Source organism: Corapipo altera, unplaced genomic scaffold, assembly GCF_003945725.1.
Source record: "Corapipo altera isolate COAL_440 unplaced genomic scaffold, ASM394572v1 59, whole genome shotgun sequence".
NCBI classification, from domain to species: Eukaryota; Metazoa; Chordata; class Aves; order Passeriformes; family Pipridae; genus Corapipo; species Corapipo altera.
The window spans coordinates 1,214,722-1,235,422 of NW_020884917.1; the positions used below are offsets into that span (position 1 = coordinate 1,214,722).

The window sequence follows — 20,701 nt, forward strand, 5'->3', positions numbered from 1 at the left end:
TTTGCTTATCACAAGGTACTGCTACTCCTTTACAGTGTAACTGCTGAGCACTGAACTTAGCAGTTCTTTATGCTTACAAACTACTCATTTGAGGGTCAGAGGTTCTGTAAAATACAAAACAATTGTTCCATGAGCCAGTGGGCAGCTGTGATTTGCCCAAGCACGGGGTAAGACAAGCAATTCGAGAACCGAGGTTTTAGCACCGTCTTGTTAGATCTTAAATGTCCACCAGATAAAGCATTTGGACAACCATCGTCAGAAATTAATTACACTGTGACACCTTCCCGTGCGATTACGGCGCTACCGATATGCTCGCTGTGCCAGACAACCCTGACCCATACGGGAGCTCCGGGGGGAGGGGGAGCCGTGCCGTGACAGTCGAACATGGCAATAAATTACTTAAATTCTACTTTAAGTATTTAAGAATTATTTAAGCAGCCCCAGTGGTCCCTTCAGGGCCCTGGCCCTCGCCCTCCCCCTCCCCCGCCCCCGCCCCGGGGAAGCCCCGCCCCACAGCACGCGGCGCGCCTTCATAGGCTGCCGCTGCCTTCCGGCCCCGCCCCCTGGCGCCAGCCCGCCAATCCCGAAGGGTGATGTGGCTACTCGCGCTCGGGGGGCGGGGCCGCCGCGTCCCTCCCACCTCCCCACCCGCCCCCGCCCCCGGAGCGGCCGCATGCTCCCCGCGTGGCGGTCCGCGGTTGGCGGCGCCGCGGCGGCCAATGGCTGGGCGGCACCTCAGAGCTCCCGGGCGGTTCTAAGGCTCGGCGGTGCGGGCGCTTCTCCGCCACTGCTCCAGTCGGTCGCGTCTGTGTCCCGCCTCGCCGCTGCCGGGTGTCCCCGGGGGCGCCCCCGCCAGTCCCGTGAGACCCGCGCACCCCGCACCGGAGCCCCTCGTGACGTTCGGCGATTGGCGGCCGCGCGGCGCGCGTGGCGGGGCGGCAGCCAATCACCGTGCGCGGCGTGCCCGGAGGGCGGGGCGTGGGGAGCGCAGGGAGCGGGCCGGGAGCAGCGGAGAGATCGGGGTCAGGATGAGGGTGCGCAGGCTGTGGGTGCTGGTGCTGCTGCTCGGGCTGGCTCAGATCGCCCTCCTGGCGCGGGGCGCTGCGGCCCAGGAGGAGGAGGACGGAGACGGAGGTGAGCGCGGGCCGGGGCCGGGCTGGCGGCGCATCCTGGATCCCCCCCTGGGAGGCGGGGGCGCGGCCCCGCCGCTGGGCGCTGCTGGGAGCCTGGGCTGGCAGGGCCCCGCTGGGGCCAGAATGCTTCTCCGGGCCTCTGGGCAGGGCGCTGAGCCCCCACCTGAAGGCGCTGAGGTCTGGGCGAGCCGCTTGTCCCAGCGCCGTGGGGCGGCTCTGCCTCGCCTCTTCCAAGCACGGAGTTAACAGCTATCTGACGCTTAGCCATGTTGGAAATCCCTGGCTTTTAAATCACCGGGAAATTTGCGAATTCATTGTTTCGACTCGTTATTCCGACTCGTTGCGATTTCATTATCCGCTCTTTGTCAGGAGCTGTAGTAGTAGGATAGGGAGTAAAGGGTACAAATGGAAAGAGGGGAAATTTAGGTTAGATATTAGAAAGAAATTCTTTACAGTGAGGATGGTGAGACACTGGAACAGGTTGCCCAGAGAGGTTGTGGATGCCCCATCCCTGGCAGTGTTCAAGGCCAGTTTGTGGTCTAGTTGAAGATGCCCTTGCCCATGGCAGAGGGATTGGGACTAGATGATCTTTAAGGTCCATTCCAAGCTTAACATCCTGTGATTCTGTGGCTGAGCACTCTTTTCCTTATCCCTCTGTTCAGGGGATCTGTGCATTCTGCATATTTCAAACTGATGGGGTTGTTGGTTTTTTTTTTTTCCACAGAAGGAAGGCCCAGTGTTACCAGTTGCTTGCTGTTTCTTCCCATTGTCTTTGAATTTCACTGACGTGTGTCTCTTCCAAAATTAGCTGAAACAAAGCTGCTCAGGCTTATTGAGTTTAGTACGTGCCTGAAAGTAGGAGGCAGGCATTTGAAGGTTTTCTCTTTTTAGTTTTAAGTTTCTTTCATGTGAATTTTGTTAAATCCTGTATCTTTCATATTTCTTGTATGTTAAGTATTAGAGGGCGTTCGGGGAAACTGGATTATGGATGACCTTCTGAACTCATGTCCTGCAAATTCTTGCTCACTGAACAGGCACTAAAACTCAAAGAAGTGCATATAAATCAGTTACCTTATCTGTGTAATTAACTGTATGTAGGATGAGGATCAAAAAACTTGTTTTAAAGGATATGGAGGCTGCAGAAAGGAGATGGAGATACAGTATCTTCCTGTGAAGCACTTTTTTTTTTTAGTTGCAAACTGAAATACAAGTATTGTGTCTATTTCTCCGCTTTTAGCTCCAACACTTGATTATCCTCGCTTTGTAGCATGTGACAAAGCCGAGTACTGATTTTCCCTACAACCTTCACAGAACGAAGTAATGCCTGTGATGTTACAGTGTTACCTGTGGCTGACAGCTGTAGCTCAGCTTGCTGCGGGCCAGGCTCTCAGGCTCTCATCAGTATTTCCCAACGTGTGCTGCTCTTCTCATTATGAGTTCTCTGGATCAAAGGTACATGGTGATGGAAGTCTTTCCTGCTGTGTGGAAGCTGAGCACTAATCCATTGCACAACTTGAATCGTTTTCTGGTTTCTATTGTGTATCTAGAAATTGTATATAGATCGTGAATAGGCTTTTCAAAGCCTTTGCATTAAAAATGCACATAGTTGGGGATTTCCATTTTTGCTCTCGGAATGCAGATGTGTATGAAGTGTAATAAGTTTACTTTGCAACAAACAAGTGATTTTATGTACATTGGTTGTGCAGGAGGTGAAAAGTTCAGATTAAACCCGGCTTGTTATATTGCATGGTTTGGGAAGTGAAGTTCAACTAGGACAGTGAGGCAAATATGCTCAAAGTAAGGTTAGCCTGGATCGTGACTGTTACACCCTTAGCATCCTGATGGAGGAAAAGGAGAAATTGTGTAGAGGATCCACTACAGAAAAGCTTGAGGAGGATTGATTTTGTTGAAAGACTTTTGAGTGCCCTAGCAACAGATTATGAGTCTTAACTTCTGGGTTTCTGAAAACTGAGCTCATCCAATTGGGGAACTGCGCTCCTCAGAGGAAAACTTTCAGGCAGAATCCTGAAGTTGTTGATGTCTGGATGCAGCTTTATTTGTATGGGATTTACTTTACTTAAGAAAAAGTTACTAGGCCAGATTTATGATAAATACTGTGTGTTACAGCGAAGTTACTGGATGAATTAATTTCACTTAGAGTAGCTGTCATCCTGAAGAAGGTCTGCCAGCCAGTATCATGTACTTCAAGTCTTAAAATAAGTACCATTTTCATCATGTTTTTTGACTTGTGTAGTAATGTGCTGAAATTTGCGGAAGTGACTTTTTTTGGAGTAAAAGGGAGTAATCCATATTTTAATGGAGGGCAGGTTTTAGCCACAGCTGCCACATGTTGACTTGTCCACCTGCTTGGTAAGTATCTTTAAGAAACAAAGACACTTCAGTTTGGGGGCAGCTGTTTTATTTTCATGAACTGTCTTATTCAAGTATTTATTAGCTGCTTTTGCTATTTCAGGTGTCACAGTAAGACTCATTTTGCATCTGTTCTCTTTAAATTGTAAATCATTAATGCAGAGGCAAGTTTCTTGCTCTTAATGAAAAGATGTCCTGCTTGCTACTCCCATGCTTGGTCAGGTCTGTGAAGCAGTTCTTTCAGTCCCAATAGTAAAGGAGGTGTTAGAGGTAGCTATGATAGAGTTTGCACACTTAAGGACCAGTTTATAGGTGTGGTTCACTTTTTTTTTTTAATGCATGCCGTCCTCCCACTTGGGAAAAGGTGGAGTCCTGCTGTTACACTGCTATTGTCCTGCCTCCATCTCCAAGGAGGAGGAAGTGGGTGTGTATAATGCCCATGACAATGTGTCACTGTCAAGGAAGTTTTATGTTGACAGGCTGTGCAGCCACTTGCAGGGAAAGATACAAAATTATTTCAGTGATGGATGTTGGATCTAATGGTTACATCTTCCACTTGTGCAGGATGTTTTTGCAGGTGATGCTTTGTTCTTGGTTTTCTAAACCATGAGCCTGTGCTACAGTAGCTGCAGTGGCCTTTGTCTTTGTTGGGGGCAGGTAGTTAGCATAGTAAGCAGGAATGCAGGTCACAACCTGGTGGTTAGTTTGAGATGCATGAGCAGAACTGGCCAGCTAGTTTTGCTCAAATTCCTTTGTGTCAGGAAAAACCAAGTCTGAAGCAACTTACATGGAAAAGCAACGGCATTGCACAACTTGCGGGAAGTTCAGGCACAGACTGACCAGGAACACTCTGTGGTGAAACATAGCCCTCAAAGCTGCTGGGCACCCATGTAAGGCAGAAGTTTTGCCTGCTGAAACCCCCTGAAAACCAGCTGTTTCACCAGGGTAGTCCTGTAGGTATGTGACTTCCCTCAAGTGTGAGCAAGTGCTGCAACACAGGAGGCATTGTCTGCTGGCAAAAAGTGCTTTTAGCTGCTTCAAAGATCAGATGAAACAGGAATAGTTGTTAAAGAAATCTAATCTAGGTGACTACTGTTGTGTGATAAATGATCTCCTGTGATCTCTCTCCTCACCAGAAGCTTTAATATTTTGGTGGTAGGTAAAGTTGACTTCTAATTAAAATGAACATATTTTCTCCAAGAGCCCGTGCTGTTTTCTGAGGGCATATAATCTTATTTTTGTATGCTTTCTTCTAACATAAAAATAGCCATTGCAATTTAATGGCATAGTTTTGTCCATGGTGAGATTGTTCCTGTGGTCTGCTGTTGGTCTGAGAAAAGTGGGATTTGTTTTGTTCACTTTTCCATAGCTGGGTAATACATATTTCTCATTCTTAACTTTCAAATTCCAGGTGAAATCAGAGTATTTTCAGAATAGCGCTGCAGTAACTCCTGTCAGCTTAGTCAAAAGCCAGTTAAAATTAAATAGAAAAAATAGTTTTGACCAAGAAACCTAAATCCTTTTTTCCCTTTCTTTTTTTTTTCCCCAATATACTCCTGGGATTCTCAGTGGTCAAAAGGGCCTTAGCTTCATTGTTTTACAGTTTTCATTTGGGATGAAGTATTATCATTATTTATTCTGTAACTGAAATTCCTTAAAGGCCTTCAGGAAGGTCTGGTTGCCTTGAAAGACAGCAGTTAAAAAAAAAAAGTTTAAAGGAACATGTGAAAGGTTGAATATTAAAGAAACCATCTCAAATTCCAAGCCAACAAAGAATGAACCAGTTGAAATGTCCTGGTTTCAGCTTTCACGTGCTAATTTTGCTTCAGGAATTGAACAAATCTGCTTTCTTCTTGAAAGGCTTGTTCTGGACCAGCAGTTTTGGTCTCCTTAAATCAAAGGCCTCCCCAAAAGTTGTTTGAAAGAAGCTTTCACTCCATTTACCTTGCATCTGCCAGGTGCATACGAGTGGGTTTTCATGGGACTCCTGAAACAGTCACTTACTTGATTTTACACTGGTGCTGATCCAGAGCAGCGTGATTGATGCTTCTGTGAGTGGAAAGACTCCTCAGTGAATTGCAGACTTGAAACATCGCTGTAATTGAAAGCAAGATATATTGAGGTGGCAGAGGTGGGATGGAACAGTCAGGAAAGAAGCCTCATTTTAAAGTGCTGCCTCCAAACCACCTTTGTACTAGCAAGATTGTAACATTTGGGTTTATGGCAGCTGTTCCACTGCATGATGAAGGGCTTCTGTTTGAATTTAGGTGTCATTTCTGTGCCCTTCTTGCCCAACAGAACATGTCTCGCTTCCCACATTTCAACAATATATCCAATGTACCTTGGTGGCAACTGTTATGTGGATCCGTGTGTATTAATTCTTGTTGTGTCCATTTTGTTAGTTTGCCTTGAAATTGGAGATAGATGTTGACACTTTACTGAAATATTGATATTGTTGAGTGGTGTAGTGTGGACAAAAATGAAACAGTCAAACATTTGAGTCCAAGCTCTTTGCAAACTGAGATAGCTGTCGCTGTATGTGGAGCAGAAACTAACCTGTGTAGGTACTTTTTTCTTTTACCACAGAAGATTCATCTTTTAACCTGGTACTGTTACTTCAGTGTTAAATTTGGCACAATGTAATAATATCTATTGCATTTTTACTTTTCCAGAATCTGTTACAAAAGAAGCCGATGATGACAGTGATGATGATGATGAAGATGATGATGAAGATGATGATGATTCTGTAGTTAAAGAAGAAAATGGTGTATTAGTCTTGAATGATGCAAACTTTGACACCTTTACTGCGGACAAGGATACTGTGCTGCTGGAGTTCTACGCACCATGGTAGGTTCACAGTGGTACCTCCTTATGTCCAAGATGAGATGGCTGTTGAGGTCTTCTCTGCCAGGACACACTCCTAAATAGTGAACTTGAGTTGCAATTTTAAAAATTACATAGGAGTAGCTTGCCTGCAGGAGATGCACTGGATGCTACTATAGTCCAGGGAAGCAGATGGTTCTGGTGGTGTAGAGGAACCCTTTTCCTTTTCCCTGTACCATGCAATAGCCAACAGCCTGTTCCTTCTCACAGATGTGTGCCGTGCTGAGGGATCCCATGCCAAGGGAAAGACAGCCTTGGTTCTCCCTGCTTTGTGCCTGTCAGGGAATAGAAATGGTCCCAGTGAGCCTCAGAAGGGTGTGATGTGATTAGGGACATAGCTCGTTTGTATTATCAGTTTGAGCAGTGACTCATATGTCTACCTAATGATGATAGTTTCTGCTGGCATCCCAGGACCACTAGTGTGCTCAGGGGAACTACAATGGACTTACCTGCATATAACCGAGACAAAGAATTTAGGCCAGAATGTGCCTTCTCTTGCATTCTTATGGACAAAAATAATAAGGATGGTTACTGGGGGAAAACAAGAGTAGAATACGTTTTTAGTCAAGTTGCTGAGTTAACGTTGCAGCCAGAACCTCTTTTCCATTGTGGTTTAGTGATACAAAGATGACTTACTCATAGCTCCTTTTCTAGTCTTTGAATAGAAGGGCGAATGTGATCTTGAGGTGGAGTTGCATTTTAACTGGTGCCGTTCTTATTACAGAGAATCCCATCCCTCCTCATCTGTGGGTACTAATCCTGCAGCTGTAGCTCGCCTGCATGGAAACTAAACATGAAGCTTAATTTATCTGAGCAGAAGGATGTGTGTCATCACGGACTAAACACCTCTCCTTTTTTTCTACTCCCCATTCTGCCAGTTAAGAGGCTAAGGAGCCCAGGCTATCTGCCATACATTTCCTCTTTTCTTCCCCCTACATTTTCCTGGTTTCATGTTCAGCTTGTCAAGCTATATTTGGCTTTTCTTATGCTGATATCCTTTGTCACATCAGCTTTTGCAGCAGAAGCCTCTGTTCTTCCCAGAAAGTTCTGCTGTGGCCAGAGAGGGAGCAAGTGCTGTGATACCATGGTGGGTGTGAGATCTCATTAGGCCAACTTAACTACTGCTTCATTTTTCTCTTTAGTTCAATTTAGGGTGGTAGGTAGAGAAGATAAAACTAGATTGGGGGGAAGCTGAAGTTGAATTGAGACCGTATTTGTGGAGGCGGGAAGGAAGAAGGAGCATGGTACAAGATTTACAATTTTGTTGTAAAAGCACTTGTTGAATTTTTTTACAATGGCTTTATAAAGCATATGGAAATACATTGCATGTCGAATGAAAATTAGGGAAAAAAAACAATGTTGGTATTTGAACTAATTAGTTATAGTTACTTAATTTGTTAATTTGAACATTAGCTTTATCTCTCCATAATCTGAACACATAGCAAGACAGACATTTCTGTGTTGATGATGTGAACATCTGTCAGAAGGCATCCTGGAAATGCAGAGCAGCAGAACATCTCTGTGAGTCCATTGTGCATTTATGTATCTACTTGTGTCTTCCTCTGACAGGTGTGGGCATTGCAAGCAGTTTGCTCCTGAGTATGAAAAGATAGCCAAAACTCTGAAGGAAAATGACCCTCCTATTCCTGTTGCCAAAATAGATGCTACTGCAGCCACTTCACTAGCAAGTCGTTTTGACGTCAGTGGCTACCCAACCATCAAAATCCTGAAAAAAGGCCAGCCTGTTGACTATGACGGTTCTAGGACGGAAGATGGTAAGCACCAGTCCTTTGCAGGTCTCTGTAAGAAAGCAAAGTAGTATATGAACTTGCTTCTTAATATGTGACTATTTTGAAGGACTTTGGTCTCAAGTTACCTTATCTTAAGCAGAATAATACTATGAAGGCTGAAATTTTTCCTGTTTTCTCAACTGACTGCATGCTAGAGGACAGTTTTGCAGGTTGTGGGTAGTGCTGTTGTTGACAGGAGGTTTCTAGAGATATGACTTGACCAAAAGAGGAAAGCATTCTCATGTAAGCTGATGTGTAAGCCTCGGTCCAAGACCATGCTCGCCACTCTAATTTTAAATTCTTGTTATCATCTCTTGCATATGGCATGCTAGTGCTATAATAATGCACATTTGCTAATTGGGTTATTGAACTGTATTTCAGCAATTGTGGCCAAAGTGAAGGAGGTCTCTGACCCCAGTTGGACCCCTCCACCTGAAGCTACTCTGGTATTGACACAGGATAATTTTGACGATGTCGTGAATGGTGCTGACATAATCCTGGTGGAGTTCTATGCTCCATGGTAAGCAAGAAGGCAGTCACCTGTGCTTGCCTAGCACAGCTGGCTTGAACAGGCTTGGTGAGCCTGTTTTCTGTTGTTATGCCTCCTTACACATCTTTGCCTTGTGCAGGTGTGTATAGCTCTGGTGTACCTTAGTTCTAATCTGAACCTAGGATCACATTGCAAATCAGTTGAAGACTAGACTAGATCTATGTCTCAGCAAGGGGTGGTGTCGAAAGCCTCACTGAAGATTCTCCTTATTTACTAATTTGGGACGACGCTGAGATACTGAAAACCAAAGATAGTTGATCCTTAGTTTAAAAATGGCCTCTGGAAATGAAACTACCTCTAGTAGTGTGAGGCCAGCTTCAAGTTGGAGGGACACATATTCCTAGGCTGAAGTGTCCATTGTAGATTCAGTAATCCCATTTCTACTCTCAGCATTCTGGAAGACTTAACTCTTCCACTTCAGAGGTAGAAGGTGCCTGGCGGACTTCATGGGTTGTAAAAACTGCTCTCTGCTCTCCTTCCCTAGGTGTGGACACTGCAAAAGGCTTGCTCCAGAATACGAGAAGGCCGCCAAGGAGCTCAGCAAGCGCACGCCTCCAATCCCCTTAGCTAAGGTTGATGCCACTGCTGAAACTGAGCTTGCAAAGAAGTTTGATGTTACTGGCTACCCAACTCTCAAAATCTTCCGCAAGGGCAAACCTTATGACTACAGTGGGCCACGGGAAAAATATGGTACTGCAGCTTCTGCTTTTTCTTATTTTCTGAGGGATTGACCACAAACATTTTAATACCTCTATAGGACTTGCAGGCTTGTTAACATCATAACAATAGAAGCTGGGGAAACCTGACAAATTGTGCTCTTCATAGGCCAGCAATTTAAATTTCTCTGTAATCTTTGACATCTTATGGTGGTATATCAGCTCCTTTTAATATAAAGGAAGTTAAATACCCATGGTGAAGCAGTGGCAATATGAGTAAATGGGCAGCCTTTAATTGTACTGGAATGCACCATAAGGACTGGCAAAATACTTCAATATTAAGTTCTAATAAGAGGAAAGACGTAAGATTATCCAAGTAGAACTTCGATTCGTAGCAGGTTCAAGAGACAGTGAAGTGTCTGGAATTTCATAAAGGAAGGCCACTTGCAAGATCAGCCAGCATCCATGGATCTCATGCTTGGCCACCTCTTCTGAAAGTAACCTGAGGAGAATATCCAGAACTGTAGCTTTAAAAACTTAGACTGAGGTCTTGCTGATTTGGTCTTAAGATATTGTGGGAGGGCTGTCCCCAATGTCACATGGTGTCCATGGGAAATGTGGTACTAAACAATGTTGTACATGGAATGCCTGAACCTTTCAGTTCAATAAAAGTTCTAAGCAACTTTTTGGGGGCGGGTTTGTCTCACAGGTATTGTCGACTACATGATTGAACAGGCTGGTCCTCCATCCAAACAGATTCAGGCTACCAAGCAGGTACAGGAATTTCTGAGGGATGGTGATGATGTCATCATCATTGGTGTCTTTAGTGGAGAGAATGACAAAGCCTATCAGCTCTATCAGGAAGCAGGTACAGAATGTTTTAAAATATTAATTAAATATGTTTTGTTGGGATTCTACCTAGGACTTTGGGTGCAGAGAGATCATTTATTTGTGTTCTTAGTTCAGTAGGGGAGGTTGGAGAGGAACAAGAAGTAGATGGAGGGGTGATCTTCTACTCAGGAAAAAAGCTCACACCAGATTTTGGGGTTGTAGCTGAAGTATCAGCCAGTCACAGAAGATACTTCCTCCTGGTACTGCATCCCTAAAAGCATGCGAACTAGGGAGGAGGGAAAATTCGTGCCTGAGGAACAAATCACAACTTCCTGGCTTAAAGCCTACGTATCTTTGCTGTCTGTTACTGCTAGTTTCATGCCTGACAGTTCCAGAGACTGGGCTTTGCCAAGCTCATTTGGGGTGAGTGGCCTGGAGAAAGAATCATCATCCACCTCTGGATCAGTTTAGCTAGACCATTCCTGGCCACCTGTCTATGTCTGCTTCTGGAGCTGCTGTCATTTGTAGTTGGATTAGGAGCTAATTTATTGCTCCAGCATGGAGGACTACAGAACTGTTTCCCAGGCTACCCCAAAGCAAATAGTTTGGCTAGTTAACCTATTTGGGGGGAAGCCAAGAGATATAAGACTTATAAACAAATAGCTGTTTTGCTGTATGTTTTGGAAGCTCTTCAAGGTTTTTGAGGTATGTAGAATAACTCGACAAGTTATTCTTGTTGAACAGCATTCAAATAGTGCTGCTAGAATTGTATGTATACTTACATGCTTCTCACCCTTGGATGAGAGCTTTGTCCAAGACTGGGTTGTTCTGTGTCCCTTTGAGAATAGGAAGAGAGTTTTCTTGCAGTGCAGTCTCAAGACTTCATTTGGAGGCTGTCAGTCCACTTCTTACTGACTTTTCCTTCACCCTAACCTTAATATTTCAGCTAACGGTTTGAGAGAAGATTATAAGTTTCATCACACCTTCAGCAACGAGATTGCAAAACTACTGAAAGCATCTCCAGGAAAACTAGTTGTCATGCAGCCAGAAAAATTTCAGTCAAAGCATGAGCCCAAGATGCACATTCTGAATCTTAAAGTGAGTAGCTGATACAGAGCTAGAAAGTTTGTGTGCGGATTGAAGGTTCTCTTTCCTTGTATTTATGATCAGTTGGCATCTTCCTGTTGGAAGTACTCCCACTAGATATTTGAGGCAACTGTTTGTCCACTGAAACTGTATTTCTTTGTTCAAGAAAACTTTATGAAATTAGTCCAGATGTTACATTTTCAAATAATAATTTTATCATTACAATATTCACTTCAAAGGTAGAACACCAAATTATCCCTAGTGCTCAAAGATTTGAAGAGTTTGGTGACAGTATTGTTTATAACATGCCCCTCTCACTCATGTATGCATCAATATTAATTTTCAGTAGTGTGTAAAAGAAATGCCTCTTAAATCTCCTTGTCTGAACCTTTCTCGCAATTTTTTTGAACAGGATTCTACAGATGGGTCAGAGATTAAAGAGCATGTGCTAAAACATGCTTTGCCTCTAGTTGGTCATCGGAAGCCTTCCAATGATGCTAAGAGATATGCTAAGCGTCCTCTAGTGGTGGTCTATTATTCTGTGGACTTCAGTTTTGACTACCGAGTTGGTAAGTTTGCTGTGATTACCATTCCTCCACTTTGAGAGGAAGCAGGCAGTAAGTAACTAGAAATTGCCAATCCCGTTGTGTTCTGGTTTTTCAGCTACCCAGTACTGGAGAGGCAAAGTCCTGGAAGTGGCCAAAGACTTTCCTGAATATGTGTTTGCTGTTTCTGATGAGGAGGATTATTCTTCTGAAATAAAAGATTTGGGCCTGCTTGAGAGTGGAGAGGATGTCAATGTTGCCATTCTGGATGAAGGTGGCAAGAAATATGCCATGGAGCCAGAAGAGTTTGACTCTGATGTACTCAGACAGTTTGTGCTGGCATTCAAAAAAGGTACAGTTTCTAAAATAGGGTTCTCTAAGCTATTTGCTTTGTTTACCCAAGAGTTTTTCCTGAGGCAATGGCTATTATAAAGTCATTTGTGCAACCTTGCAGTGTTCTGTGACTTGAAGCTTTTGGATGTTTCTTGCCTCTTTTTTTTTAAACTTTGGTTCATTAACTTCATTGCTTGGACTATGCTGAGACTTCTAGCTATACTCTAAACCTGAGCATGTTATGTTTGGCAAGCCTAAAATGTTCCTGTGGCTCTGAAGTGTGAGCTGATCATTCATATTTGCGACTTCTGTAATAAATCACTAGTTAGTACCCTGTGGATGGACAGCCATAAAAAGAGGAAGAAAGGTTCTAGGGAATTACAAAACAAATTGTTACCCATATTTCACAAGGCTATTTGGCTAAAAGGTCACCAGCAAACCAGCCTGTGTTTCAGGGGCAAGTTCATTTGCTGGTGCAGTGATTTTTTTTTTCCTGGCAGGAGGATGTACTACTACCTTTTCTTAGGGGAGATTGTAAGGGTTGCTCTTACCATATTCTAACAGTGCTGTGTGTTTTTCTTTCCTCTAGGAAAACTGAAGCCAATTGTGAAGTCCCAGCCAGTGCCAAAAAATAACAAAGGACCTGTGAAAGTGGTAGTGGGTAAAACTTTTGATACCATAGTAATGGATCCAAAGAATGATGTTCTCATAGAGTTCTATGCCCCTTGGTGTGGACACTGCAAGAAACTTGAACCAGTGTATACAGAGCTAGGCAAAAAATACAAGAATGAGAAAAATCTAGTTATAGCCAAGATGGATGCTACTGCCAACGACGTGACAAACGACCACTACAAAGTGGAAGGATTCCCCACCATCTACTTTGCTCCGAGGGACAAGAAGAACAACCCTATTAAATTTGAAGGCGGGGACAGAGATTTAGAGCATTTGAGCAAATTTATAGAGGAGCATGCAACAAAACTCTCCAGAGCAAAAGAAGAGCTTTAGATAAGATGAGGGTGGTGAAGAAAAATTGTTTGTACGTTGTAGTTAAAATCAAGTTACTGACAAAACTTCGTGAGAGAAGAGTTAAGCAGTTTGAGCAAAGAGATTCTCGAGCAGTAAAGTAATTGCAGTATCTTTTTTTTTTATATATGGCAGAAGAGTTTTTTTCTGGACACTGAACTTAATACTCTAATATGAATGTCTTGTCTTAGTTATGGTTTTGATCTTTGGAGAAAAATACATCCTTTATTTTTTGTGACTATCTTGAGCTTTATTCTTTGACTCAAATGCAGCTGTTTTTAAGTTAAAAGATACTACCAAAAAGAGAGAAGCAGATTCCTCAGCCAAACATATTTCTTTGTCTTATTTGTTGTTAGGGTTACTGGGGTGAGCAGTCTTTTCAGCCAGTGTTTTTTGTTATGTTTCTGTATACCTCTTCTTTTGACTATATCACTGTATTCATTGAGGAGGATAAGAATGGAGGTTTTCTAAAGTGTGGATGAATTATTTGGTCCTACTGAGATAAGACACAGTGACTTGCTAGCCAAATATGCCTGTCTGTTTTAGCTTTTTGCCTCTCTGTAGAGAGGGTGATGCTAAAATAGAAAGTTTTTCTAATTTGCCTCACTTTAGTAGTCCATATTGACCCATTTATATCTTAGTCTTCCTAAATATGTTTTGGAGTAATTGCAGTGTGGCAGAAAGAGCATTTAGTGGGTGGAAGTGCTTGGATTCTGGTATCAGACCTGTGTGTTACTGTCTCCTTTCCTTTTGCAGAGAGGAAAGTTTGATAGTGATTCTTCTTTAGGGAAGGAGACTGAGACTTTCTGATGGCATTTATTCCTGTAGCAAGTACTGCAGATACAAAAGATGATCACATATTCTCTGTGCTCCTCTTGGGAGTATATGCGTTAAAAAGTGGGGTTTTATCTTGAATGTCCCACTTCAGGTATGTCCATAAATTTATGGGCTGCGTTGAGGGCACTCTAGAAGCACTGCCTGACTCTTCCCAGAGCTGTGTTGCTGCAGTGGGTGTGACTTGGGAGTCACTGAGGCAGTTTGAATACATATTTCATTTTACAGGTAGTGCTACTCCCAGCAGCACTGCTTTCTGCCTTGTGAAGTATCATCAGTTTTCCTTCAGTAATTGCTTGTTTTGTTAATTTTTAGCTTTTGGAGGTCTAAAACCACCACTCGATCATTCTTTAGTTCTGGGGAGATGCAGTCTTCTGTGTAGCAAGGAAAAAACCATGTCCAGGAGGTGGCTGTTAAGGTATAGTCTGAGTACCCAAAAGGGCCTGGAAGGGGGTATGTAGTCCTTGTCTTTTCCTACTGCACTTTGCATCCCTGATGAAGGGACATGCTTCCCTGTTGCCTTACAGGGGACTGTTCTCCAGTGACTGTTAACAACCCACAGAGCAGAGTGTGACTATCAATTATTCTTGCAGAGGTGTGTGGGACTGCATGAAGGCTTTCCCTTCATTAATGGTTTAGCTGAAGCTAGTGAAGAAAGCTCACCAGCGAATGATGAATGAGGGGGGCAGTATCAAATCTCTAGAGAGTATTGCGGTGTGCCTGAGTGCTATTCAGCTCCTGTTGTTTATCAGCAAAAGCTGAGAAGCTAAGCAAGCAAGTGTTAGGGCAGTGTAATCATTCACTTCAGGCCCTGGCATTGTCAATCTCCTCTTTTCACATCAGAGGGCTTTTTTTCTCTACTGTACTTAAATGTACAGGTGTCTGTTAAGCTTAGGCAGTATTTCACCTACAAGACCCTTACCAAGTGCACTGTCTTCACATCAATTGCCATTTCTGTTTGCAGCTTTTCTGTAGAGCCTCCAAAGGCCATAATCTGTGATAAATGTGTTGTGCAGGCAACAGGAGGGAGATCAGACTTACCTGAGCACCAGAGGTGATTTTTTTCTGCTTTAGAAAGTATGCATATAGGCCAAGTAGCAAGGTCTTGTCTTCCAGTGATATCAACTCAGTTCTTCAAAGAAGTTGGCACAGACTTTTCAGATTGGTTCTTAAAACATAGTTCAGGTTGTATTAAGCAAATACCTCACAAAATGCTGCAGCGAACTAAACTGCTTCTGCTTGGAAGTTAGTTGCAGACTTTTCAGGGTTTTATTCCAAAATAGATGCTGCTTAATCACCAGGAGGATATGGATAAATAGGGAGCATGTAGAAGGGAGGGTGAAAAGTCCCTTATTGATGGTGAAGACTACAATCAGGGCTGAAGCTCCATTCTTCTTGGGTTAAAGTTGAGCATGACAGTTTCTTACATCTCTTGTAGGTGGTAAATTATAAACATTGTCATTGCCAATGCTGTACTCTTTCTGTAAACTTCTTCCTCCCAGCAGGAGCTGACACTACTCTGGATTGAAACCAACCTCTCCAGCCTGCTGGGAGGCCTTGTGGCAATAAAAAGCTCAGGGCCCAGGGGGGTGTCCAAGGTGTGCTTGCTCAGTGCTCCTGACACCTCACTGTTTCTTGCCTTCACAGGTGGAGGCAACCTGGTACATACAGAGTTACTTCAGGACTGTGCTCAAAAACCTGAATTTTGTTCTGGAGCACCAGTGCTTAAGTCAGAGCTGAATAAGGAAGAGGAATACACAGCTGCAGTGTTGCTTACAGTTTCTTGACAGCTGTAGGTGCAAAAGCAAGCAGTGTTACCCCAAGTAGGTTATGGGTTTAGGTTATGAGCAGAAGAGAGAATGAGGATTTGTTCCATCCTTACACTAGTGTCACCTGGCCACGTTTACTGTGAGTCCTTGGCTTTGCCACACACCTTGGCATCTGCATGTCATAATAAATATATTTATCGCTTCCCAGGAAGGTGAGGACACTGTTGCCTCTCAGCTTTAGGCAGAGTCATACTGGGAAGCAAACTGCTTTCCTTAGTTCCCATATCCTACCCCTTGCTGTCTGTGCTATCCACACCACATGAACTTTCTGTGAAACTCACTGGGATGGCTACATCATTAGGACTGTTTTCTCTGTAGATAAAGTGATATTGATGTGATTGATGCCTTCTAAGGAGAAGAGCTCCTACCATCTTTTGGAATTTGTTAAGTGCATTGTGCATGTCTGCTTTTCCCTTCCTGGTGCATTAGGATGCTTTTCTAAACATCCTAAATTCTTTAATTAAGGAGTTGCCTGAGTGGTACTGATTAGCCTTGGTTTTCCCTTCTTATAGAAGAAAAATAAAAGTGCATGCAGTGCAGAATAATAAGAAAGCTCCCCTCACTTACTCTTAGTCACAGCTACATAAACATATGGCATCATTTCTGATTATGATTCTGGGTGGAAGAAATCCTGCAGTTCATGCAGAACTGATTTGTATAATACTAACAGTTCCTGGATAGGCTCAAAGGAGCCTGGCCTGGCATAAATATCTCCTATACATGCATCCTCTAGAAAACAAATTTATTTCTATAAACTGTAGTACATCAGTAGTCAGACTTGAGACTTCTTCGGGGCCAGTTCATTTCCCTGAAGGGTCAAGAACTAAGGTAAGCAGCAACTGTAGCAGAGCTGGTGCTCCTTGAGGAGTGAGTTTGTCTGTACTGTCTTTAGGACAGTAAATATGGCCTGGGATCTCGATACTGCATCAATTGCTAGCTTTTTTAATACTGGAGGAGATTTGGTAGCAGTAGATGGTTTGCAATCAAGTTATTACTTAGTTTCTACTCTAAGCAATTTTATACTTCAAAACTGTGAATTATGATGATGATGATGCCTGGGTATTGCCTAAGATTGTCTGGTAGCAAGCAAGTAAGGCACTGCAGGGCTGGAAACTACTCCACAAAGTTGATCTGTCCTTTTGTACATGAGGCTGTGTGGTGAGAAATGGGCTTCTGAAAAGCAGAACATGAATAAATGATACAGGTTAAAGGCTTCTCGGAAAGTAGCATTAACTGTAGTGGTCAGAGTGGTGTCCTTTCTTTTCTGGTAGGCAAGAGAAGTCACTGCAAGCTGTCCATGGTCCAAAAGGCTTCTTGATCACAGCCTTCATTAGTAATGGACTGGTCAGAGGGTTGAGTGTTGCAGTCTGTATGCTCAGCCCTTGGTGTGGGGTAACAGTATGTCAAACCCTGTGCAAACAAGTGTGTAATCCACTTAGTCAAACTGGTATGGACCCTTGTATCTGTTATGCAACATGGCTTTGGTTTGCTGTACTTAAGTTGCAAAACTCCCTTTTTCGATGCAGATCAGGGATCTGTGAGCAAGCCTAGCCAAAGTCTCTGAAATGCTGTAGCATCTTGGCTCAGTTTTCAGGTGCTTTTGAGACTTCAGCTAGTGGTGCTGCACAGCATGAAGTGAGGTGTTGTGGGAATTGCTGCACATCACAGCAGTGCATTTGTCAGGGGAGGGCTCTCAATTACCGACTACAAAGGGCTCCCCTTCTTTTCCTGCCTGGATCCATGGTAGGTCACATGAAGCCATGCAGCCGTGGGCTGGAGAAATGTTGTTCTGCCATGTGTGAACTATTTTGACACCTGCCCAGAATCCCACTCATATGTCAGCTTGTTCTCTTTCATCATCTTTGGAGGTTGCTGTGCACTGAAGCTGGTTCCTTTAGACACGCTCTGCATGCTCTCAGGCCACAGACTGATGTCATGTTAGTGCTGGATTTTCTGTGAGAGCAGCTGGTTTTATATGAAGCCACTGTGCTGTAATCTGATCCTCTGCACCATTCCCAAGTGTGTGGACAAGCTCTGTATGTACCATGAAAACTAAATTATCATGTCTTTTCGGAGGCTGGGTGAGACTGCTTGGGTCTGAAAGGACGTTACTGTTCTCCAGTTTCATTTTTTTTCATCTAGAGAGGAAGAGATCTGCTCTGTGAATTACTCTGAATCCTTACATTAGAAAGGTGGAAGTTTCAGTTTCAGAAATGCTGTTCAAATCCCAAGCTGTGTGTGGCTTGGTAAAGGTAAAGGAGATAAAGCTATTTTTAGTGCAAATAAAACCCTTATCACAATCAGTAACCCAATCCTCAGGGATTTCCATATGCTGGGATTTTGAACAGCCAATTGTTTCTTCATAGTGAAAGCTGACACTTATCAACCTGTTCTCAATTAATGCCTTGCTGCTTGCCTTTGTCTAAGTTACAGTGGCCTTCCTGAAATTCGGTGTGTTTTGCTTTACAATAAGAAAGAATTGTTCTGCAGTACAGCCTGGTAAAATGCTGCTCAGAATAGTAAAAGCAGAATAAAAGAAAATACAGCAGAAGGTGGTCTCAGGGGAAGAAAAAAAAAGTAAATGGTAACTCAGTTTTCAATTTGAGTCAATGAAGTCAGAGAAATCAAGGCTAGACAGGACCACTTACTCAGCTAATCTGACTGGTTTACATATCAGACCCCAAGTTCTCAGCTGTTTGCTTTCCTTATTCTGCCTAATAACTTGCATTTAAGCTATAGACCTGTTCCAAACAAAAGTATGCAACACAACCAAAGCTCCACAACTCTGCTAAGTGCTGATGCTGCACTAATACTGATTTCTAAACCACAGAATTCATTCAGGAAATGGAACTTGCCATTAGAAAGTGATACTACTGCTTTGAGTAAGGAAGACAGTTTTGCATTCACTTGCAATGTGAAATATTTCATGTGTTACTTTTGCTGATGCCTTTGGACAGGAGACCTTAGTCATGTATTTTAATGTGGGGGGTGGCTCTTCTTTTGTGATTTTGAGTTGGTTTTGGTCTTTTAGGGTCTCATTTATATAACGACTAAAGGATAGCAAGTAAAACTCCACTAGCTTAATTAAACTGTAGCTCCTCCCAACCAGCAGATCTTCACAGAGGACCTAGTGACAGACAAGTGGGTAGAGCTTTGTTCAAGCTCTTTTCACTGAGCCTGAAGGAGCAGCAGTAGAGCACACAATTACAGCAGATGCAGAGAACTGTTTAATGGTGTACTAATGAGTCCATTGAAATGTAAGTGACCTTACTACAATCTTCCTGCCTCTTTATTTTTCTGAGAGATCACCCTTAATGTTCAATTTGGACAAACCAGCCAATCTTTAAATAGAAAAATCACCCTTTAAATAAAAAAAAAAAAAGGTCACAATGGACTGTTTTTTCATTCTTTCACTTCCAAGATGCACTGCAAATATTAATGATCTCCTTGAAACCTGCTGGTTTTCCATAGTGGCACAGCAGTGGGTGTAAGGACAGTGCTTCCTCATACTGGAAGATGTCCAGAAGAACTGGTAAGGATCAAAAAGTCTTTCTTTGATCACAGTGATACGTCAACAGCTTCAGTGGTAGGATCAAATTGGTATTTGTTTGGAATTATTTTCCTAATGATGCACCCCGTTTTCCTGAGAATTGTAGGAATGCTCAACTTCCATCAGACATACAGTACTTAAACACTTCAGCCTGAAGAGATCCTGTTGAACTATGGGTATATAAAGAAGAAGTCATCCTCTTGGCTGTGAAACACTGCACTTCGAAAGACCAGAACAAAGTCATTGATGGAAAACATCCTGCTTGGAAAGGAAAGAGGAAATTAGGATAATATGTGAAGATCACTAAACATATGTAAATGAATAACAGGTAGTACCAGGCACTACAACTAATTGCCTGTATTTGCCACTAGCAAATACAGATCAATAATTATGTAGGGGCAAGAAAACATGAGAAGACATTTGGTCCGAGACATGGATCAGCTCAGACATAGAATAAGTAGTACTGTAAATCTTGTGTTAATGTTTGGAGGGAAAAAAAATAACGTTGGCACAAAACTGGTTTGGTTTGAAACCTTCCTCACTTTCATCTTATCACTAGCTGAAATCAGTAACCAATTTAGACCACGCATTTTAATAGTGACAAAAGAATGAATGAACATTGCCTGACTGAACAGAAGTGTTTCTCTAATAGACAAAGAAACTAACAGGTAAATTTAATTGCTTCAGACACTTTGACTTCAGAGAATCCATCAAGTGCATTCAAAAGTATCCTGCTGATTTGCCACAAGAAAGGAGTGGTTATTATGTGGTTTTCTGCTATCTGTCACGTTTCCTTTCTCCTAGGTCAACTTCTCTTTCTTCTGTTAAATTGAATCCAGTGCTAACCTTTCAGAATAAGAAAGATAAATCCAGAATTATGGAGGCAACAAAGTTTTCATCGTCCCAAGTAATGATTTATTAGATCCTGTAAAATATTCAGTATCTAAAAATTAGGTGACTGATGTCTACACTGGAATGTAGAGCCTGAATTTTGGTATCTGGGATGCACCTACTGGGGAAAAATCTTCCTGGATGGGGAGAATCAGACAAAATCCAAAACAAACATGGTGGTGAGTAACGTGCATTCAAGCTCTAAGCAGCAGAAAAGGGCATCAAAGTCACCTCTCTTTCAGACTTAGGTAGATTTCTTGAGGTCACAGAAATGTGCTTGCAGTTTATTGTGATCCTCAGCATAAAACTCTGGAAAGCAGATGAGTAACCTGCTCCATTGAAGAATTTATCTTCATGCAGAGTGTGTGACCCTCCGCATTTTTGCAACAGTGGTTGT

The 20,701-nt window shown here is 42.9% G+C and overlaps 1 protein-coding gene across 1 annotated transcript; it reads left to right on the forward strand.

The window, feature by feature from the left end:
• Positions 1-966: 966 nt before the first annotated feature.
• On the forward strand, positions 967-18,597 carry PDIA4 (protein disulfide isomerase family A member 4). The gene is made up of 10 exons (XM_027655959.1): positions 967-1,134; positions 6,176-6,350; positions 7,956-8,161; positions 8,558-8,696; positions 9,211-9,416; positions 10,092-10,250; positions 11,160-11,311; positions 11,712-11,868; positions 11,963-12,196; positions 12,767-18,597. Exons 1-10 carry the CDS (start codon positions 1,029-1,031, stop codon positions 13,180-13,182), a joined length of 1,950 nt encoding a protein of 649 aa, XP_027511760.1. The 5' UTR covers positions 967-1,028; the 3' UTR covers positions 13,183-18,597.
• Positions 18,598-20,701: the final 2,104 nt, after the last annotated feature.

Coding starts and splice junctions, on each gene's coding strand:
- PDIA4 (XM_027655959.1), top strand. CDS start 1,029: ATGAGGGTGCGCAGGCTGTGGGTGCTGGTGCTGCTGCTCGGGCTGGCT. Junction 8,162..8,557: donor CGGTTCTAGGACGGAAGATG/GTAAGCACCAGT, acceptor ACTGTATTTCAG/CAATTGTGGCCAAAGTGAAG. Junction 10,251..11,159: donor TCAGCTCTATCAGGAAGCAG/GTACAGAATGTT, acceptor TTAATATTTCAG/CTAACGGTTTGAGAGAAGAT.